We start from the raw sequence: 23869 nt of genomic DNA, 5'->3' as shown, positions 1-23869 counted from the left end.
CCTCAGGTCTACCAACAGCTCCTTAGTCTTTTCACATTAAGCTGCAGATAATTCTGCTCACACCATGTGACAAAGTTTCCTACCGTAGCCCTGTACTCAGCCTCATCTCCCTCGCTGATGCATCCAACTTATCCAATATTAGATAGTGCTCAAGTCTTTCCCAGAAAGGGCATGTGTTGACATGGCATCTTCTGGGAACCCTTCACTCTTGCCAGCTTATACTTCCCGAAATCCCCTGTTAGACCATGTTGTTAGTGGGAAGAGGATTCGTAATTCAGCAAATGCATGTGTCTGCTGTACAGGATTTAACAAGAAATGTCATTGGAATGGCAGTCTTCACTGAAAGCTTCTAGTGTGGGGTTTTGCATTTTTGTAGTGAGCATAAAGATGGAGACGTTTTTTCTGAAGGGGGAGGGAATTCAGAAATCTGAGGTGCAAAGGTACTTTGGGGACTTAGTGCAGGATTTCCTGAAGGTTAATTTTTAGGTTGAGTTGGTGGTGAAGAAGGCAAGTGCAATGTTAGCATTCATTTTTGGGGTGACGAGAGTACAAAAGCAAGGATGTCATGCTGAGGCCTTACAAGGCATTGGTCGGACCACATTTGAAATTCTATGAGCAGTTTTGGGCCCAGTATCTCGGAAAGATGTCCTGGCATTGGAAAGGGACCAGAGGAGGTTCAGAAGAATGATCCTGGGAGTGACAGGCTGAATGTACAAGGAGTGTTGGATGTCTTTGGGCCTGTACTTGCTGCATTTCAGAAGGATAAGGGGAGAATCTCATTGAAACAAATTTCACGTCACATGCCGATGATAATAAACCTGATTCTGATTCAGCATACATTTCAATGCAAGACATATCATAGGAAAAGCAGCTAATAGTACTGAAGGTGAGGTAGCTGGCTTACAAACAGAGGCACCGTGTAGTGAGGAGAGGCTGTTGATAGGGCAATATTGCAGTCAACAGGATCAGTTACAATCTAAAAAGTGGACAAAATCAAAAAGGGTGAATACAGGAATTAAGGTGTTTTATCTAAATGTGCTCAGTATTTGTAATAAGGTAGATGAACTTGAGGCACATTTGCAGATGGGCAGGTATGATCCTGTAGGCATCACTGAATCATGGCTGAAAGAAGATTACAGCTGGGAGCTTAATGTCCAAGGATACATATTGTCTGAAAAGAACAGGCAGGAAGGCAGTGAGGGCAGTGTAGCTCTGTTGGTAAAAACTGAAATCAGATCATTAAGGAGAGGTGACATAGGGTCAGAAGGTGTTGAATCATTGTTGATAAAGCTAAGGAACTACCAGGTTAAAAAGACCCAGATAGGGACTCCCAAACTGTAATAAGAATGTGGCCAACAAATTACAACAGGGAATAGAAGATGTATGCCAGAAGGGCGGTGTTACAATCTTTAATTTGCAGGTAGATTGGGAAAAAAAATCAGGTTGATGCTGGATTGCAGGATGACAAATTTCTCGAGAGCCTTCAAGATGGCTTTTTAGAACAGCTGATGGTTGAGCCCAGTACAGGATCAGCTATTTTCGATTGGGTGTTGTGCAATGAACTAGAATGGATTTGAGATCTTCAGATAAAAGAAAACCAAGGGGAAATGATCATAATATGATCAAATTCACCCTGAAATTTGAAAAGGAGAAGCTAAGGTCAGATGCATCAGTATTACAGTGCAGTAAAGGGAATTACAGAGACATGAGAGAGGAGTTGGCCAGAATTCATTGGAAAAAAACACTGACGGGGATGACAGTAAAGCAGAAATGGCTGGAATTTCTGGAAGGAATTCAGAAGGCACAGGATATATACATCCCAAAGAGGAAGAAGTATTCTAAAGAAAGATGACACAATCATGTCTAACAAGAAAAATCAAAGCCAACATGAAAGCCAAAGAAAGGGCATATAGAGCAATATTTAGTGGGAAGTTAGAGGATTGGAAATCTTTTAAAAATCAACAGAAGGCAACTAAAAAAGTCATTAAGGTAAAAATGGAATACAAAAGTAAGCTGGCCAACAATACTAAAGAGGATACCAAAAGTTTCTTCAGATACATAAAGTGTAAAAGAGAGGTGAAAGCAGATATCGGACCACTGGAAAACAATGCTGGAGAGTTAGTAATGTGGGTGGGTGGGGGGGACATTGGAATGGGAGACAAACTGAATAAGTATTTTGCATTAGTCTTCACTGTGGAAGACACTAGCCGTAGGGTGGAAGTTCCAGGTGTCAGGGGTCATGAAGTGTGTGAAGTTACCACAACAAGATAGAACGTTCTTGGGAAACTGAAAGGTCTGAAGTTAAATAAGTCGTCTGGACCCAGTAGTGTACAACCCAGGGTTCAGAAAGAAGTGGCTGAAGAGATTGTGGAGGCATTAGTAATGATCTTTCAAGAATCACTAGATTCTGGAATGGTTCTGGAGGACTGGAAAATTGCAAATGTCACTCCACTCTTCAAGAGGGGAGAGAGAAAGAAGGAAGGAACCTATAGGCCAGTTAGTCTGACCTCAGTGGTTGGGAATTTGTTGGAGTGGATTATTAAGGATGAGGTCTCAGGTCACTTGGAGGCACATGACAAAATCGGCGATAGTCAGTCTTCAAAGGAAAATCTTGCCTGACAGATCCGTTGGAATTCTTCGAAAGCGTAATTACCACAGGATAGACAAAAGAGAATCAGTTGATATTGTGTGCATGGGTTTTCAGAAGGACTTTGACAAGATACCATGCTGCTTAACAGGCTACGAGCCCATGGTGTTACAGGAAAGATTCTAGAATGGATAAAGCAGTGACTGATTGGCAGGAGGCAAAGAGTGGGAATAAAGAGAAACAAGTGGTGTTCCACAGGGGTCTCTGTTGGGACTGATTCATTTTACATTATATGTCAATGATTTGGATAATGGAATTGATGGCTTTGTTGCAAAATTTGCAGACGATATGAAGATAGGTGGAGGGGCCAGTAGTTTTGAGAAATTAGAGAGGCTACAGAAGGACTTAGATTAGGAGAATGGGCAAAGAAGTGGCAGATGATCATGCAATTTGGCACAAGAAATATAAGGGTTGACCATTTTCTAAATGGAGTGAAAATACAAAAACTAACGTGCAATGGGACTTGGGAGTCTTCCTGCAGGATTCCGTGGAGGTTAATTTGCAGGTTGAGTCTGTAGTGAGGAAGGCAAATGCAATGTTAGCATTCATTTCAAGAGGACTAGAATATACAGTGCCTATCAAAAGTATTCACCCCCCCCCCCCCCGGAAGTTTTCATGTTTTTTTGTTGTTTTACCACATTGAATCGCAATGGATTTAATATGGAAACAAACAACAGGAATTCTGCAGATGCTGGAAATTCAAGCAACACACATCAAAGTTGCTGGTGAACGCAGCAGGCCAGGCAGCATCTGTAGGAAGAGGTGCAGTCGACGTTTCAGGCCCAGACCCTTCGTCAGGACTAACTGAAGGAAGAGTGAGTAAGGGATTTGAAAGTGGGAGGGGGAGATCCAAAATGATAGGAGAAGACAGGAGGGGGAGGGATGGAGCCAAGAGCTGGACAGGTGATTGGCAAAAGGGGATACGAGAGGATCATTGGACAGGAGGTCCGGGAAGAAAGACGGGGGTGGGGGGGACCCAGAGGATGGGCAAGAGGTATATTCAGAGGGACAGAGGGAGAAAAAGGAGAGTGAGAGAAAGAATGTGTGCATAAAAATAAGTAACAGATGGGGTACGAGGGGGAGGTGGGGCCTAGCAGAAGTTAGAGAAGTCGATGTTCATGCCATCAGGTTGGAGGCTACCCAAACGGAATATAAGGTGGATTTAATATGGCTTTTTCGACACAGATTAGCAGAGAAGACTCTTTTGTGTCAAAGTGAAAACAGATCCCTACAAGGTGATCCAAATTAATTACAAATATAAAACACAAAATAAATGATTGCATAAGTATTCAGCCCCTTTAATATGACACACCAAATCATCACTGGTGCAGCCAATTGGTTTTAGAAGTGACATAATTAGTTAAACGGAGATCTGTTTTTGTAGACCTGTGTACAGTCAAGGTGTTTCAATTGATTGTAGTAAAAATTGAAGGTCCAACTGCTGGTGAGTCAGTATCCTGGCAAAAAATACACCATGAAGTTAAAAGAGTGCTCCAAGCAACTTTATGGAAGGGTTATTGAAAAGCACAGGTCAGGAGATGGATTCAAAGAAACTCCTAAGTCACTGAATATCCCTTGGAGTATAGTTAAGTCAATCAAGAGACCTATGACAACTCTGGAAGAGTTACAAGCTTCAGTGGCTGAGATGGGAGAGACTGTGAATACAGCAATTGTTGCCTGGGTGCTTCACCAGTTGCAGATTTATGGGAGAATGGCAAAGAGAAAGACACTATTGAAAAAGAAACTCACATGAAATGTCGGCTAGAGTTTCCCAGAAGGCATTTGGGAGACTGAAGTCAGCTGGAAGAGGTTCTATGGTCTGATGAAACCAAAATTGAGCTTTTTGGCGATCAGACTAAGTACTGTGTTTGGCATACCCTAGAAAGGGTGCAGAGGAGATTTACAAGGATGTTGCCTGGATTGGGGAGCATACCTTATGAGAATAGGTTGAGTGAACTCGGCCTTTTCTCCTTGGAGCGACAGAGGATGAGAGGTGACCTGATAGAGGTGTACAAGATAATGAGAGGCATTGATCGTGTGGATAGTCAGAGGCTTCTCCCCAGGGCGGAAATGGCTAGCATAAGAGGGCATAGTTTTAAGGTGCTTGGAAGTAGATACAGAGGAGATGTCAGGGGTAAATTTTTTATGCAGAGACTGGTGAGTGTGTGGAATTGGCTGCCGGCGACAGTGGTGGAGGCGGAAACGATAGGGTCTTTTAAGAGACTCCTGGAGCTTAGAAGAATAGAGGGCTATGGGTAAAGCCTAGGTAGTTCTAAGGTAGGGACATGTTCGGCACAGCTTTGTAGGCCGAAGGGCCTGTATTGTGCTGTAGGTTTTCTATGTTCTATCATCATAAACACATCATCTCTACCATGAAGTATGGTGGTGGCTGCATCATGCTTTGGGGATGCTTCACTGCAGCAGGCCCTGGAAGGCTTGTGAAGGTAGAGGGTAAAATGAATCTAGCAAAATACAGAGAAATCCTGAAGGAAAACCTGATGCAGTCTCCAAGAGAATTGCAACTTGGGAGAAGATTTGTTTTTCAGCAAGAAAATGACCCCAAGCATAAAGTCAAAGCTACACAGGAATGGCTTAAAAACAACAAAGTTAATGTCCTGGAGTGGCCAAGTCAGAGTCCAGTCCTGAATCCAGTTGAGAATTGTGGCTGGAGTTGAGAAGGGTTCACAATCCCCATGCAATCTGACAGAGCTTGAGCAGTTTTGTAAAGGAGAATGGGGAAAAATTGCAGTGTCCAGACATGCAAAGCTGATAGAGACTTATCTACACAGACTCAAGGCTGTAATTGCAGCCAAAGGTGCATTTAATAAATGTTGACTTGAAGGGGTTAATACTTGAGCAATGAATTTTGTGTTTTATATTTGTAATTAATTTAGATCACTTTGTACAGATCTGTTTTCACTTTGACATGAAAGAGTCATTTTCTGTGGATCAGTATCAAAAAGCCAAATTAAATCCACTGTGATTAACTGTTGTAAAACAATAAAACACAAAAACTTCCAAGGAGAGTGAATACTCTTTATAGACACTGTGAAAGCAAGGATGTGATGTTAAGACTTTATAAAGCACTGGTGAGGCCTCGCTTAGAGTATTTTGAACAGTTTTAGGCAATTTGTCTTTGAAAGGTTGTGCTGAAACTGGAGATGGTTTAAAGGAGGTTCACGAAATGATGCCAAGATAGAACAGCTTGTCATATGAAGAGTGCGTGCTGGCTCGGCGCCTGTGTTCACTGGAATTCAGAAGAGTGAAGGGTGACCTCACTGAAACCAATCAAATAATAAAAGGCCTTCATGAAGTGGATGTGGAGATAATGTTTCCTATGGTGGAAGAGTCTAAAGCCAGAGGACACATCTTCAGAATAGAGGGATGTCCTTTCAGAATGGAGATGAGGAGGAATTTATTTAGCCAGAGTGGTGAATCTGTGGAATTCTTTGCCGTATACAGCTGTGGAGCCCACACCTTTATGTCTATTTAAGGCAGAGCGTAATAGATTCTTGATTGGTCAGGAGAGTGAAGGGATATTGGGGAGAAGGCAGGAAATTGTGGCTGAGAGGAAAAATGGATCAGCTGTGAAAGAAATGACAGAGCAGATTTGCAGGGCCCAATGGCCTAATTCTGCTCATATCTTAGTGTCTTCTTTGCCATGTGACTCTATACCTCTCAGCATAATCTCCTCACTTGTCCCTGTTATGTCATCCTCTCCACCCCCAGCCTCATCTCTCTCAGAACTAATGACTGCTGTTACTTTTGCAATCAGCAAGGGATCAATCTGTCTAACCCCACCCTGAGCAGAGTCCTTACAAACCACTTTGAACACATTTACAAGGAGCGCTGCCACAAGAAAGCAGCATCCATCAACAAGAAGCCCCACCATCCAGGCTACGCTCTCTTCTCAGTACTACCATCAGGAAGGAGGTACAGAAGCCACCACCAGGTTCAGGAACAGTTACTACCTGCAACCATCAGGCTCCTGAACCAGTGTGATGACATCACTCACCTCAACTCTGAACTGGCTCCACACTCAAGGACTCTACAAATCATGTTTTTAGGAATATTTATTTTTTTTTATTATTTGCACAACTTGACTTTTATTGTCAGTTTTTGCTATTTATAATTTCTATAAATTCTATTGTATTTCTTTATCTTTGTGTAATTGCAAGAAAATAAATCTCAGAATAGTATATGATGATGTGTACATGCTTTGATATTAAATTTACTATGAACTTTGAAACATCTTGTTCCTTCAGCACGACGTTGTAAATTTCAGACCCGTATATTGGACAGGCTCACTGTGCCTTTTAATCCTCCTTTGTGCCCTGCAGGAACCAGAAATTCTTGGCACTTGATGCATCTTGTGCCATCAGTCCCACTGTGAAGGGTTTTGTGGTGGAGCTGAAACCATATGCAACATTGACACCACTTATTGAAAAGCTCGGAGTATGTCTGACTCCCGCACTGGAGTTAATTGGATCTATCTCCTAATAATCAGCTAAATTGGCATTTTAGTTCCCCAAAGGGTAATCGTTATAAACTGTGTTTAGGTACAACTGGGAGAGCCTGTGATATTAAGCATGCTATGAAATGCTCTGTTGGTCACTGGTGCTGTCTATTAGCATCTAATACTGGATTAACACAGCTGCTAATTTATGACACAAATTGGATTGGTTCTCAATTCATTGCTCTTGCTTGTTCCCTTTACTTCTTGGAACAAAGGATGGTGAATCACTGGAATACTCTTTCCTAGAGGGTTGTAGAGGCCAAAGTCAAAGAACTACAGCACAGAAACAGACCCTTTGGCCCATCTAGTCCGTGCCAATCTATTATTCTGCTGGGTCCCATCAACCTGCACCAGCATCACAACCCTCCATACACCTCCCGTCCATCTACTTCCTTAATTTGGCTTCCCGGTTTAAGTTCTATCTGCAATCCCCACCCCGATATCTACAACTGATATCCATTCTTGACAATATTCCCTACTGTCCACGACTCCACCGGTTGTTGTGAGACCTGCAGAATTTCTATCCCACCCATCTACAGCTCTCTACCACCCCTTTCTCTTTCACCCTCTTCCTTTCATCTTTCTCTCTCACACTCTCACTCACTCACATTCTCTCCCTCCCCTTTTGCCCTCTCTGTTCCTCTTTCTTTCTCAATCTGTCTCCCTCCCATCTGTCCCTCCCCCATCCCTCCCCATCCACTCTGTCCCTCAACCTCAGTCTTTGCATTTGTGACTCATATTCCAGGACTAGGAGGAAGCCAGAAATCAGATTATTGGGATTTCCAAGCAATCAAGTGCCAGATAATTGGAGTTTCACCGTGCCTCCCAAACTTGCCAACACAACAGCAATCACTCCAAAGCCAAAATAACTAATTGCTTTCTCACAGCGCGGGACGGCTGCGGGAGGTGTGATAAATGGGAGGCGGTAGTTTCAGTGATGCTCAGGAGCAAGCATATCTAACATCTCCTTCCACCACTCCATTTGCCCTCCGTGACACATCAGTCCCCGCACTTCAGAGCTCATTAACAGGAGGCTTAAAAACAATTCATATAGTTCACTTCTCATTGCTACCATTGGAGAGGAAGTGCAGGAGCCTGAAGACTCACAGTCAGTGTTTTAGAAACAGCTCCCTTCCCTCCATTTTCAGAACAGTCCAGGAACACCATCTTACTATTCCCTTTTGCACTATCTGTCTGTCTGTCAATCTGTCTGTGTATCTATTTATTGAAACTTGTAGTGATATTTATATCTTCCACTGTTCTGCTGCCACAAAACAACAAATTTCTTCACATATGTCAGTGATAATAAATGGATTCTGATTCACATCACGAAAAATCACAACTTTTGCTGCAAAGAGAAATCTAAAAGGAGCACCTCTTGGAAGACTGCATTAACTCCTCCCTTGTTGATTCTTATTTTGCTGTCTTTGTCAAAATACTGATTTTGGGCAGCAAGGTAGTGTAGCATTTAGTGTAACACTATTACAGCACCAGCGACCAGGGGTTCAATACACACTGCCGTCAGTAATGAGTTTATGCCTTCTCCTCATAACTGTATGGGCTTCCACTAGGCTTTTCCAAAGATGTAGGGGCTTGGGTTAGTAAATTGTGGGCATGCTGTGTTGGCACTGGAAGCATTGTGGCAGCGACCCGGGTTCAATTCCTGCACCTGCTTGTGAAGAGTCTGTATGTTCTTCCCATGACCACCTGGGTTTCCTACATTCCAAAGACGTACGGGTTAGTAGTTCAATTGGTCGTATAGGTGTAATTGGCAAGGGTTCTTTCGGCCGGATCTCTGAACGGGGCACCACTGTAATGTAGCTGTTAGCGTGACACTATTATAGCTCAGGGCATCAGTGGCCACACATTTTAATTCCACATCCCATTCCCATTCTGATATGTCTATCCACGGCCTCCTCTACTGTAAAGTTGAAGCCACACTCAGGTTGGAGGAACAACACCTTGTATTCCGTATGGGTAGCCTCCAACCTGATGGCATGAACATTGACTTCTCTAACTTCCGCTAGGCCCCACCTCCCCCTCGTACCCCATCTGTTATTTATTTATATACACATATTCTTTCTCTTTCTCTCTCTCTCTCTCTCTCTCTCTCTCCCCCCCCCCTCTCTCCCCCGCTCTCTCCCCCCCCTCTCTCTCCCTCTCCTTTTTCTCCTTTTTCTCCCTCTCACTATACTCCTTGCCCATCCTCTGGGTTTTCTTCCTCCTCCCCCCCCCCCCCCCTTTTCCTTCTCCCTGGGCCTCCTGTCCCATGATCCTCTCATATCCCTTTTGCCTATCACCTGTCCAGCTCTTGGCTCCATCCCTCCCCCTCCTGTCTCCTCCTATCATTTTGGATCTCCCCATCCCCCTCCCACTTTCAAATCTCTTACTAACCCTTCCTTCAGTTAGTCCTGACGAAGGGTCTCGGCCCGAAACGTCAACTGTACCTCTTCCTAGAGATGCTGCCTGGCCTGCTGCATTCACCAGCAACTTTGATGTCTGTTGTAAGGAATTTGTATGTTCTCCTTGTGAACCCTGCGGGTTTCCTCTGGATACTCCAGTTTCCTCCTCCAGTCCCGAGACAGACACACTAGTAGGTTAATTGGTCATTATAAATTGTCTTGTGATTAGACAGCGGTTAAATCGGTGGGTTGCTGGGCAGCACGGCTTGCTGGGCCAGCAGAGCCTGTTCCGCACGATACCCCTGGAGTAAGTGAGGCTTCTGTCGGTCAGGGTCGTCCATGGGTGTTGCATCCTGGCTGGCTAGATACGCAAGCCTGGGTAGTACGATATGGAGAGCAAGCTGGTGCCCATGTAGCAAGCTCCCCCTCCTCAAACATCTGATGAAATTAAAGCGACGGCAGTGTGACAGTTTGTCACCAGCAGTGTCGCAGGAGTTGGCAGTCAGAGTTGGACTGCCTCGGGCTTCAGCTCCTGATTTTCCCCCTCAGGGTTAACTCCCAAAGCCTCCCCCCATGAGTGGGTATAGCAGCAAGGCAGCGGAGGTTAGAGATCCGAGTTTTCCTTCTCCCAGATGAGCTGCCAACCATCGCTAATGAGCCCCCAACCATCGCTAATGAGCCCTATCTGCCTGAAGTGACTGGTTTTAGGGTGCCAGTAACCCACCTTTGCCTCCCTTCTTGTCAGCTCTGACGGACTTAGTAGCTCAGCCACATGTGAAGGTCAGGAACTGGGTTTGGATGTCCGAGGCTATTTGAGATGCATACCATTAGGAGCATTTAATAGGTAGTCAGAGCCTGCCACCATTACCACCCATGGCTATGACAACCTTACAGAGCCACCGTATCTCTAACTAAATCAATCAATGTAGGATGTATTATGGAGTCTCAGAGACATGCAGTTCAGAAACAGGCCCATAACCCTATTCATCCCTGCCACCCAGTTTGCCAATGTACACCAATCCCATTTACCAGCATTCAGCCGAGAGCCTCCCATGCCTTGCTGTCTCAAGTGTTGACCATTTGTTCTTGGGTAATTGGTTCATTATTGTCACATGCACAGTGAAAAGTTGTGTGTTTTTCATGCCATCCATAGAGATCACCATCAAACATAGGAGCAAAATTAAGCCATTCAGCCCATCCAGTCTGCTCCGCCCTTTCATCATGGCTGATATATTATCCATCTCAACCCTGTTCTCCTGCCTTCTCCCTGTAACCTTCTATGCCCTGACTAATCAAGAACTTATCAATGTTGAAATTTATTAATGTTGAAAGGGTTGGACAGAGTAGATGTGGAAAGGTTGTTTCCCTTGGTGGGTGAGTCCAGGATAAGAGGCCATAGTCTTAGAATTAGAGGGTACCCAGTTAAAACAGAGATGAGGAGAAATTTTTTTAGCCAGAGGGTCGTGGATTTGTGGAATTCGTTGCCACATACAGCTGTGGAGGCCCGATCATTGAGAGTGTTTAAGGAGGAGATTGACAGGTATCTAATTAGTCAGAGTATCAAGGGATATGGGGAAAAAGCCGGAAATTGGAACTAGATGGGTGAATAGTTTAGCTCATGGGGGAGCTGTGGAGCAGACTCAATGGGCCGAATGGCCTACTTCTGCTCCTTTGTCTTGTGATCAACCTCCGCTTTAAATATACCCTACGACTTGGCCTTCACAGCCATTTGTGGCAATGAATTTTACAAATTATAGAAAGAAATTTCTCCTGATCTCTGTTCAAAAGGGCAGTCCTTGTATTCTGAGGCTGTGCCTTCTGGTCAGAGGTTCTTGTCACTATAGGAAACATCTGCAACATTTCCACTCTGTCTAGAACTTTCAATATTCAATAGGATTTAGTGAGATTCCCCCCCCCCCATGCTTCTAACCTCCAGTGAGTATGGAGTCATCAAACAATCCTCAAATGTTAACCCTTTCATACCATGAATCATTCAAGTTCAATTTTAATTATCATCCAACTATTCATGAATACCCATGAATACAGCCAAATGAAACAGTGTTCCTCCATGGCCAAGGTGGAAACCATAGTACCAACAGTCAATACACTGCACAAGGCAGATTTAGCACATATAAGATAACCAGTAAACATACAGTCACACAAATAAAATAATATATAGCCCAAGTCCCTGACCGACATGTGCTGTAAATTGATGGTGCAAAGGTTTTATCAGCAGGAACAAGCACACACGCAATCCACCTTGTCATTCCACCAATCAAGCACTAGAGGGCAGCACTGACAGGAGGGCTCAGCCTTAACCCAGCATGGATGCTGTGCTACACTGCCTTTGGCCTCTCCTCTACAAGACTGCTGCAACAGGCAAGCCCACGGCTTGAGGCCTAGTCATTGCTACAACTGAGGTCATGCAGCTTCCCAACCACCTGTCTTGCCAGTAAACAAGGGAAATGGACTTGCAGTATATTACATTACCAAAGTTCAACAGGGTCTTCCGATCACAAGAACAACGTCCAAGACGATCAATTACTGTTAGACTGCACACTGCCTCTGTGCACAGACCCCGATGACTCCCCTGTAGCAGCTTGTAACATGATCCACACCAAGCGTTGCTTCAATCCCAACGTGCAGCTCACTGATGGGGTAGATCTGCAGTTCTTGAAGTTTTTAATGTCCAGCACTGTCTTGTGATCGTTAAAAAGAAGTTTCAAAAAAGATAAAAACACCCTCGATTGGCACTTGATAGATCGCTGTGGAATTGAACCCCGATCGTGATCTCTGGGACTGTAATGCATGACGCTAACCACTACAGTACTGTACTATCCAAGATCACCAATGGCCAGGGTTGAACCTGGGTCACTGGTGTTGGGTCTCCAGTACGTTAAGTAGGAAGATTAATTTGGAAATAAGTCATGGCTAATCGAGTTGGCCGAGCCACAGTTCATTTACTGTCTTTTTTGTTCTTGTATGCACATGGGTGCCATGGTGGCATAGAGGTTAGCATGACATAATTACAGCTCATGACCTCAAATTTGGAGTTCAATTCCGGCGCCTTCTAGGTTTCTACCTTCTTTCCCAAGTGCTCCAGTTTCCTTTCACAGTCCAAAGATGTACTGGTTAGTCGGTTAATTGGTCATTGTAAATTGTCCTGTGATTAGGTGGGGTTAAATTGGTGGGTTGCTGGGTGATATGGCTCGTTGCGCTCGAAGGGCCTGCCCACACTGTATATTCCTAAATAAAATAAATACCAAGTTGTAAACACAAGAGGTACTGAAGATGCTGGAAATCTAGAGCAATGCACACAATGTGCTGGAGGAGCTCAGCAGGTCAGGCAGCATCTATGAACGGGGAAAAAAAGTCAACTTTTTGGGCTGAGACCCTATATCAGGATCGGGAAGGAAGAACAAAAAAGTCAGAATAAGAAAGTGGGGAGGGTCGGGTGGTATCGAAGGGGAGGAAGAAGTACATGGTGGTAGGTGATGGGTGAAACTGGGAGGGGGGGAGTAAGAGTGGGAAGTTGATTAGTGGAAGAGAAGGGGGGATCTGATAGGACAGAAGACCATGGAAGAAAGGGAAGAGGGGAAGTTGTCTAAGATTTTTCTTAATTCATCTTTTACAGGCACAGCCACTTACCTCTGTGTAATCACCACTGGCACATGGAACCCAAAGGGTCCGGACTTGAGCAACTGTACCTCGCACTGGGTGAACCAAGTGGCTCAGAAGGTTTGTCGTGTGTTCCTGCTATGTCTAATGTGCTGAGCATTGAGGTTTAAAGGGATCTTTAAGTGCTTTACAGTAGGGTGAGTTAATCATAATCAGATTCAGGTTTAATATCACTGACGTACAACACCACAAGGTACAAGAGCAGAGTTAGACAATTTGGCCCAGCTAGTCTGCTCCACATTTTATCATGGCTGATCCATTTTCTCTCTCAGCCCCAATCTCCTGCCTTCTCCCCATATCCCTCTATGCCCTGACTAATCAAAGATCTATCAACCTCTGCCTTAAATATACCCAATGATTTGACAATGAATTCCACAGATTCACTACTCTCTGGCTAAAGAAGTTCCTCCATTCTAAAAGGACACCCCTCTATTCTGAGGCTGTCCTCTCCGATCTTAGACTCCCCCACCACAGGAAACATCCTCTCCATATGTTATGAAATCTGTTGTTTTGTGGCAGCAGTACAGTGCAATACATAAACATACATATAATTAAGAAATGCATTAATTACTTTTCTACAAAGAAAGATTAGCTTTATTTGTCACATGGACATCGAAACATACTGAGACTTATAGAGAAATACATCGCTCGCGCCAAGTCAAATCAGTAAAGACTGTGCTGAGCAGCCTGCAGGTGTGGCCACACTTTGGGACCAATAATTCAACCCAACTATCAACTACCCAAGTTACACATTTTTTGTATTATCTCTGAGGAGGAATCTCTTTGGCAGAGTGTGGTGAAACTGTGGAATTCATTGCCACAGACGTCTATGGAGGTCAAGCCATTGAGTATGTTTAAAGTGGAAGTTGCTAGGTTCTTGATTAAATATCTTGAGATACAGCACGGAATAAGTCCCTCCAGCTGTACCTCTCAGTAATTCCCTGACTTAACCCTAACCTAATCATGGGACAAATGACAATTAACCAATTAACCTGCCAACCAGTATGTCTTTGAGTTGTGTGAGAAAACCTGAGCACCCAGAGGAAACCCGCGTAGTCGCAGGGGGAACTTGCATGCAGTGGCGGGAATTGAACCTGGGTCACCTGTATTGTAGACTGTTGTGCTAACCACCACACTACTAGTGACAGCGTCAAAGTCTACGTGGAGAAGCAGGAAAATAGAGAGAGGGATAATAAATCAGCCGTAGTAGAATGGAGAGCAGACTTGATGGGCTGAATGGCCTGATTCTTTTCCTACATCTTGTGGTTCATGTTTGAAAACTAGAGCTTTAACAACCTTTAACAACCAACCAAGGCCTTTGAAGGAATGGACATAATTAGTTTTCTTTTGCACGGCATGGTTAGCCATTGGGAATTGAAAGAATGTTTGCCAAGTATACTCGAATATGAAATTAACATGTGGGCAAGACAGCTGCTTTCAAAGAGGACTGCAAATAGAGTTTGAATCCCTTTATCAGTTTCTGAGTCATTTAATCTCGAAGTAATATTTTCAAACTGTGCAAATATGATTGAGAGATTGGCCAAATATTTCACAGTCCAATGGGGCTCATGAAATCGACGGCGATGATGTTATCGCTCAGGAGTCTCAAAGCACACGTGGCCCAGAAGAAGGAAGTACATTTATAGAGCACAAGCGATAAAGCATTTTTGAAATCTCTGTACAAAGCAAGCTGCCACAGACAGAAATATGACGGCTACCTGGCATTTTGTTCAAACACTCTCAGATGTTTTAATGAGTTAACGGTCATTACTTAATTGGTCAGGGCCTTTGGCCATTGGAGGTTGGCTAAAGCTCCATATGGATCCATGAATACTCAGGCTTGTCGACAGTGATTCCAACTGTTTGGTCATCTTAATAAAACATTGAAAATAGAACATTACAGGCCCTTCTGCCCAAAATGTTGTGCTGATCTTTAAAACTACTCCAAGATCAATCTAACAACTCTAAACTAGATTAATCTGCAACAAAAGGAGAGCGAAATAACACAAAAGTGAAGAGTAAAACTTTAGGTTGCATATTGTATACATTCTTCAATATTAAATCGAACCAAAAGTTTTGACACTCTCTCATCATCGGCACAAAGGAGCACAACAGCTCATGGAAGGTCACAATGAGATTTGTTGTCAGTCAAAAAATGTGAAATGCTCAGATTGTTACCTCCCACATCTTCCCAGACTCTAGCCAATTTATTTTAATGAGTTAGGTTCAGACTGCACTCGCAGGATGGTGATCGGTTTTGGGATTTTTATCTAAAAAAAAGGCTATGCTGGCTAGGGTCTAGAAGAGGCTTATGAGAATGATCCCGGGAATTAAAGGTGTAATGTATAAGGAGTGTTTGGTGGCTCTGGGCTTGTTCTCACTGGAGTTTAGAAGAATGAAGGGTGGGGAGGTGGGAGAGTGGGGAATCTCATTGAAACTTACAGAACCACAAGATAACGGAGAAGAATTAAACCATTTGACCTATCAAGTCTGCTCCAAGATTTCATCTCGGCTGATCCAATTTTTCTCTCAGCCTCAATCTCCTGCTTCCTCCCTGTCCATATCCCTTCATGCCCTCCCTGACCAATCAGGAATCGATCAAACTCTGTATTAAACATACATAAAGACTTTGCCTCCACAGCTGCCTGTGGTAAAGAATTCCATAGACTCGTCACTCTAGTATCAGATATTGTTTCCTTTAGTGTGTGAGTCTAGAACCAAAGGGCACAACGTAAGAATTGAGGGACGTCCATTTTGAACAGAGCTGAGGAAAAATTTCTTCAGCCAGAGGGTGGTGAATCTGTGGAATTCTTTGCCACAGGTAGCTGTGGAGGCCAAGTCATTGGAAATATTTAAAGCAGAGGTTGATTGGTTCTTGATTAATCAGCGCGTCTCGGGGTAGTATATGGTGACAAACAGTGCCTATAAAAAAGTATTTGCTCCCCTCCCCCGGAAGTTTTCATGTTTTATTGTTTTACAACATTGAGTCACAGAGGATTTAATTTGGCTGTCTTGACACTGAGCAACAGAAGAGACTCTTTCTTGTCAACGGGAAAGCAAATTTCTACAAATTGGTCTAAATTTATTAGAATTATTAAACATAAAATAATTAATTGCATAATTACATACCCCTTCAAGTCAGTATTTAGGAGATGTACATTTGGCAGCAATTATAGCCTTGAGTCTGTGTGGATAGGTCTCTATTAGCTTTGCACATTGGAATTTTTCCCCATTTTTCTTTATAAAATTGCTCAAACTCTCTCAGATCGCTTGGGGATCATGAGGGAACAGCCCTTTTCAAGTCCAGCTGCAAGTTTTCAGTTAAATTGAGATCTGGACTCTGAATTGGCCACTCTAGGACATTAACTTTGTTGTTTTTAAGCCAATCCTGTGTAGCTTTGGCTTTAATCTTGGGGTCATTCTCTTGCTGGAAAACAAACCTTCTCCCAAGTCACAGTTCTCTTGCAGACTGCATCAGGATTTCCTCCAGGATTTTCCTGTATTTTGCTGCATTCATTTTACCCTCTACCTTCACAAGCCTTCCAGGGCCTGCTGCAGTGAAGCATCCCTACAGCATGATGCAGCCACCACCCCAATTCATGGTAGGGATGATGTGTTTATGATGATGTGCAGTGCTTGACTTATGCCAAACATGGTATTTGGTCTGATAGCCAAAAAGCTCAATCTTAGTTTCAACAGACCATAGAACCGTCTTCCAGCTGACTTCAGAGTCTGCTGTATGCCTTCTGGCAAATTCCAGTTGACATTTCATGAGAGATTTTTTCTACAGTGGCTTTCTCTTTGCGACTCTCCCATAAAACTGTGACTGATGAAACACCTAGGCAACAATTGTTGTATGCACAGTATCTCCCATCTCAGCCACTGGAGCTTGTAACTCCTCCAGAGATGTCATAGTCTCTTGGTGGTCCTCTCCTCTTGCACAGTCACTCAGCTTTTGAGGTTTTAGGTCTGTTCAGACAGATTTACAGCTGTGCCATATTCTTTCTATTTCCTGATAATTGGCTTAACTGTACTCCAAGGGAAATACAGTGACTTGGAAATTTTCTTGTATCCATCTGCTGACTTGTGCTTTTCAATAACCTTTTCATGAAGTTGCTTGGAGACTTCATGGTGTAGTCTTTGCTAGGACACCAGCTACAGGTGTATTTTTATTAGAATCAGTAAAATACCTTGCCTGCACACGGTGATCTCTATTTAGCTAATTATGTGACTTCTGAAACCAATTGGCTGCACCAGAGATGATCTGGTGTGTCACTTTAAAGGGGGTGAATAGTTATGCAATCAATTATTATGTGTTTTATATTTGTAATTAATTTAGATTACTTTATAGAGATCTGTTTTCACTTTGACATGAAAGAGTCTTTTTCTGCTGATCAGTGTCAAAAAAGGTCCATTGTGATTCAATGTTAAACCATAGACAATAGGTGCAGGAGTAGGCCATTCGGCCCTTTGAGCCAGCACCGCCATTCACTGTGATCATGGCTGATCATCCACAATCAGTACCCTGTTCCTGCCTTCTCCCCATATCCCTTGACTCCGCTGTAAAACAATGCTATAAGACTATAAAACATGAAAACCTCCGGGGGGGGGGGGATGAATACTTTTGATAGGCACTGTATATATACTTTGATAATAAATTTACTTTGAACTTGTGTTCACAGATCAGGAGCGGAGAGAATGCTGCTAACCTAGCAAATGAGCTGGCTAAGCACACCAAAGGACCCATTTTCGCGGGAGATGTCAGCTCATCAGTCAGGCTTATGGAGCAGCTGGTCGACATCCTGGATGCCCAGCTCCAGGAACTGCGGCCGAGCGAGAAGGACACGCTGGGGCGCAGCTTTACCAAGGTAAGGCCAGTGGGTCATGAAGGCCAAAAGCCTCGGGTCAGAACTTCCCATTCTGATGATTGCAAAGTGAGTGACTCTCTCTACTCTGATGATGTTACAGTGCTGACTCTCTCCGTAATAACCACATGTTTTCTCTCCTCTCTCTTTCTCTCTCCCTCTCTCTCTCTGTCCCTCCCTCCCTCTCTCTCTCTTCCCCCCTCTCTCCCCTCTCTCTCTGTCTGCCTCTCTCTCCACCCCCTATCTCTTTCTCTGTCTCTCCCTCCCCCTCTGTCTGTCTGTCTCTCTCTCTTGCTCTGTCTCTGTCTCTCTGTGTGTCTGTCTGTCTCTCTCTCTCTCTCCATCTCTGTCTCTCTCTCTCTCTCTCTGCCTCCCACAACTGGAAAAGCTCCAAAGAAGAGACAAGACTTGCAGAGGATATATTAAGGTAGCACTCTGTGATATTGATTTTCCTTTGCTCTGTCTGCCTTGCCCCCATCGAGGCCGTTGCGTCTTGCTTGGCTGATATGTGGCATGACGCTTTTTCTCCCTCCCTCTATCCCCTTTCGCACACTCACCCAGTGCTGTCCTTCCTGCCTCTCTTTGCCATCTGGTTTCACCCTTGTACTTTCTCAGAATCAGGTTTAATATCACTGGCATATGTAGTGAAATTTTTTGTTTTGCGGCAGCAGAGCATTGCGATACGTAATAATTTTTAAAAACTATAAATTACAATCAGAAATATTTATTAGAAAATTTGAAAAAGAGAGCGATAAAACATCGTGAGGTAGTGGTCATGGGTTCAATGTCCATTCAGAAATCTGATGGTAGAGGGGAAGAAGATGTTCTTGAAGCATTGAGTGTGTGTCTTCTGGTTCCTGTATCCCTTTCCTGATGGTACAGGAGCCTAATTATCATCCCTGTATTTTCTACAAAGGCAAACCCCTGTGTCGCCTGTTGGACTGTTAATTCTGTTTTTACTGGCTGTGTGTCGGTATGATCGGCGAATTTCCTGGGTAATATTTCACAGTGCTGTCATTCAGAAAGCGAGAATTGGCAGTAGAGCTTCATTAACCCATATTCAATGCTTACCATGTGGAGTTTGCAGAATCTCCCTGTAACTGCATGTGTTGCTTCAGGTGTCCCAAGTTCCAATCACACCCCAAGGATATGCTAGGTACTTACTGCCCATTATGGTGGTAGAGGCGAATACAATAGGGTCTTAAAGAGACTCTTTGATAGGTACATGGAGCTGTGAAAAATAGAGGGCTATGTGGTAGGGAAATTCTGGGCAGTTTCTAGAGTAGGTTACATGGTCGGCACAACATTGTGGGCTGAAGGGCCTGTAATGTGCTGTCGAGTTCTATGTTCTGTCTCTGCTCGTATAGAAGAATTTTTCACTGCTGTTTCCATAACAATTTTGTTTCGCCAGTCAGGGTTGTTGGCCCTGAGCCTGAAGGACCAGTGGACCACTCTTAGTCTGGCCTCTACCCTTTGACCTGTTTGGCATGAGTGACCCTGCTAAGAGTCAAAGCACAAAGCCCTGACTCCAGCCAACATAGCTCTCTGGGTCACTGAGGCACACAAGCCTCCAAACCACGACAATAACACTGGTCCTCTTGGAGGCGATGCCAGGTGGTAACAGGTTTAGTATTGTCACATGCATGGAGATACAGTGAAAAGCTTTCTTTGTCTGCCTTCCAGACCCATCATTTTGTATGTAAGTACAATGAGAAGGTACAAAAGGAAAACATAACAGAGTGCAGAATAAAGTGTTACAGTTACAGCGGGAGGGCAGTGCAGGCGGACAATAAAGTCCACAGTGAGATAGACTGAAAGATATTTAGTATGGAGGTCTGCAGGTTCATTGGCCACTGTAAATTAAGTTAGTTTATTATTCTCACATATTTATTATTGAATTATTTATACAGCACCTTATACAATAAAGCGCACAGTGAGATAGCCTGAGATTCATCTTCAGAGTAAAGAGGTCTGTAGGTTAATTAGTCGTTGTAAATTGGTATTGGTTTAGTATTGTCATGTGCACCGACATGCAGTGTAAAGCTTCTCTTGAATACTGTTCATACAGATCAAATCATTACACAGTAATGATGTAAACAATAACAGTGTAGGATAAAGTGTAACAGCTACAGAGAAAGTGCAGTGCAGGCAGACCAGAAGGTGCAAAAGCCATAACAAGGTCGATTGTGAGATCAAGAGTCCATATTTTGCATAAAGAGGTCTATAAGTTAATTGGCCATTGCAAATTGGCAAATCAAATAGGTTTATTCATATCACATGTACCAAGATACACTGAAAGAGTTTATTTTGCGATTCATACAGATCAATTCATTGCAGAGGTATGTTGAGGTAAAGCAGTAATGGAGTGTAATTCAGTCAGCACTGAATTACAGACTCCACAGCTGTGGCCCTCAGCCAGCGGGCTTCTGGACTGGTTTCTCTGACCTCAGCGCTGAACTGGCGCCCTGTCTTGCGTTCGGGGACTCTGTGGTTCATGTTCTGTCTGTTATTTGTTTTATTTTACTGTTTGCATGATTTGTTCTTTTTTTCACACAGTGGATGCCTGTTGGTCTTTGTTGTGAGGGTTTCTCATGGATTCTATTGTGTTTCTTTGTGTTGAGGTTGCCTGCAAGAAGATGAATCTCAAGGTTGTATATGGTATACATACTCTGATAATAAATGCATCTTGAACTTCGAATAAAATGTTACAGAAAGTGCAGTGCTGATAGAGAATAAGGTGCAAGGGGCATAACAAGACAGACAGAGAGATCATCTTTAGCATACAGGGGTCTGTAGGTTAATTGGCTGTTATAAATTGGTAAATTAAGTTTATTATTGTCACATTAACTAATGTGCAGTAAAATAAAATCTTATTTTGGATTCCATCCATACAGATAATTTCATCACATTGTTACCTTGAGGTAATAGTAGGGAAAGCAATAACAGAATACAGGAATAAAGCGTTACAGTTATGGTAAAATTGCAATGAGTTGCAAAGTCATGGCAAATTGTCACTCGTGTTTTAGAATGGTAGAACGTGGGGTCAGTAAACATGGATTTGTGTGGGATTAGCGTAAATGAGTGTTTGATGTTCGATTCGGACTCGGGAGGGCTGAGGGACCCGTTTCTACACTCTGAATCTATGGCTACAAAGGAATCAGAATCAGGTTTAATATCACCAGCATATGTTGTGAAATTTGTTGGCTTTGGGGCAGCAGCACAATGCAACACATGAAAATAGAGAGGGAAAAAATTGTGAATGGCAGTAAGTATATATGTATTAAATAGTTAAATAAGTAGCGCAAAAAAAATTTAAAGAAATTAGTGAATTAGTGAGGTAGTGTTCATGGGTTCAATGTCCATTCAGAATCTGATGGCGGAGGGGAAGGAGTTGTTCCTAGATCATTGAGTGTGTGCCTTCAGGCTTCTGCAGCTCCTTCCTGATGATAGCAATGAGAAGGGGGCATGTCTCGGTTGATGGGGATCCTCAATGACGGACCCTGCCCTTTTTGAGGCATCGCTCCTTGAAGATGTGCAGATACTACAGAGGTTAGTGGCCATGGTGGAGCTGACTAATTTTACAACTGTCTTCAGCTTACTTCAATCCTGTGCATTCACAGCACCCCCCACACCACCCCCCCCATCCCAGACGGTGATGCAGCCAGTTAGAAAGCTCTCCATGGTACATTTTCTTCAAGAATAGCATAATGTTTACATTTACATGACAAAATACCATATCAATGATTTATGACATTTAAGACAACAATCGATCTTTGGAACGAGCTTCCAAGGGCATTTTGAATTTATTTAGCACCTTGTGTAGAGCAGTCATATGACACCGTTATCAGTGTTCGATCTATGGATTTGGTGACTGCAGCCCAGAAGGATCGTTTTTGTCTCATCACTGACCCACTGGTAGCAAATGGATGAACATCACGTTCGTTAATCCACGTTGGTCTGCAAAAGCAAGGGCAAAGGAAGTTCTCATTCCTCATCTGCCAGCTGAGAATTACAATCTCCAATATTGAATGCCTGCCTGCGGTCAAGGACATGTATACAGAAACTTGCCGGAAAAGGGCCAGTGACATCGTGGAGGATCCCACCCACCCTGCTCATGGACTGTTTGTCCCACTCCCATCAGGAAGGAGGCTACGTAGCATCCACGCCAGGACCACCAGACTCAGTTACTTTCCCCAACCAGTAAGGCTGATCAACATCTCCTCCCATTCACCCACCCTGGCACACACCCTCCCACCACTACCTTATCATTTCCTGTCGGTCGCCTTGTCAAGGTGGGAAACAGTTTCTTCTCCCAGGCCATTAGGCTTCTGAACTCTCTGCTACACCATATTCAAAGTTTCACTGGTTTATTTGTTCAGTTCTTTACAATATTTAATTTATGCATCATAGTTTGTTATTTATGCATCACTCATCTGTCGATTTTATCTTTACCTTCAGAGCTTACTATGCATATTACGTGTATTACTGTGCTTTATATTTATACTTGGTGTCTTTTATTATTATTGTGTTCTTTATATCATTTTGGTTTTTTTTGTGCTGCATTGGATCCAGAGTAACGATTATTTTGTTCTCCTTTACACCTGTGTACTGGAAATAACATTAAACAACAAACAAACATTAAACAATCATTTTTACTTACCAACTTACTTTCTCACAATGCCCAATTACACCCTTTGATTTACGCCCAATTACAACACAGAGTGTCATAGGAAGTCATTCCTGCCTGTGGCCATCAAACTATACAACTCCTCCGTTGGAGGGTGAAACACCCTGAGCCAATAGGCTGGTCCTGGCATAATCTACATATTACTATTTAACTATTTATGGTTTTATTATTACTATTTAATTATTTGTGGTGCAACTGTAACGAAAACCAGTTTCCCCCGGGATCAATAAAGTATGACTACCTACCTACCTACCTACTAACCTTTGGCCAACAATATTGTGGCAACCTAATTAAACAAATAATCAGGTGTACCTGCACTTCAGGGGCTTCAGCGGTTCAGGAAGGCAGCTTTCACTTTCTCAAGGGTAACTAGGATGGGCAATAAATGCTGGCATAGTTGGCGATGCCCACATCCCATAAATTAATATTAAAAAATTAAATACCTAACCAAATTGCTTGCAACTTCTGGCAACACAATGTTCCTAACCCTCCATTCCCTACACATCTGTGGAACTACCTAAAAGTCTTTTAAATGCCTCTACCATATCTGCTTTTTGGTTTGGCAGGGTGGAGATTCATCTCTCCCAAAGGAGGCGTAAGGCAGTCCTTCCCTCTGCTAGTCTGCAGGTCATCCTTGGGCAAGGTGTAGCACCTGCTTAGCTCCCCAATTGGGGTCACGTGAAGACATGGGAGCAGGTGGTGGATGGTCGTACGAGCAGCTGGTGTGTATCACAAGTCCTGGTTATGTGACTACTGACACCAGGCAGACAATCTCTGAAGAGTATTGATAATGGCTGGGGTCACCTGTCTTGTAAAGACACTGCCCAGAAGGCGGCAATGGCAAACCACTTCTGTAGAAAATTTGGCAGAGCAATCATGGTCACAGAAAGACCATAATCACCTACATCATTGGACATGGCACATGATGATAATGATATCAGATTTTTACCACTGTCCCTGGCAGCACTATTCAGAATTAGAATCAAAGTACATTTATCATCAAAGTATGTCGATGACTCCATATACTTCCTTGAGATAGATTTTTATTCATTTACAGGAAAAAAAAGAAATGTA

At 43.3% G+C, this 23869-nt stretch overlaps 1 protein-coding gene across 18 annotated transcripts in view; it reads left to right on the top strand.

The window, feature by feature from the left end:
- The window catches only part of adgrl2a (adhesion G protein-coupled receptor L2a), a 958846-nt gene that overhangs the window by 839518 nt on the left and 95459 nt on the right, over window positions 1-23869 (top strand). For 15 of the 18 annotated variants that reach the window (XR_011887962.1, XM_072273294.1, XM_072273297.1 and 12 more), the window contains 3 exons: window positions 13200-13303; window positions 17926-18111; window positions 18497-18535. Coding sequence is in view for 17 of the 18 variants with exons in the window: in XM_072273294.1 (XP_072129395.1) it covers window positions 13200-13303; window positions 17926-18111; window positions 18497-18535 (329 nt within the window). In the remaining variant the exon portion in view is untranslated. The remainder of the gene's footprint in view (window positions 1-13199; window positions 13304-17925; window positions 18112-18496; window positions 18536-23869) is intronic. The other 3 variants (XM_072273300.1, XM_072273301.1, XM_072273310.1) reach the window with 1 other exon arrangement.

Source organism: Mobula birostris, chromosome 12 (genome assembly GCF_030028105.1).
Source record: "Mobula birostris isolate sMobBir1 chromosome 12, sMobBir1.hap1, whole genome shotgun sequence".
Taxonomy (NCBI): Eukaryota; Metazoa; Chordata; class Chondrichthyes; order Myliobatiformes; family Myliobatidae; genus Mobula; species Mobula birostris.
Note: the sequence above shows the minus strand (reverse complement) of the source record. Positions and strands in the feature narration are given on the sequence as shown.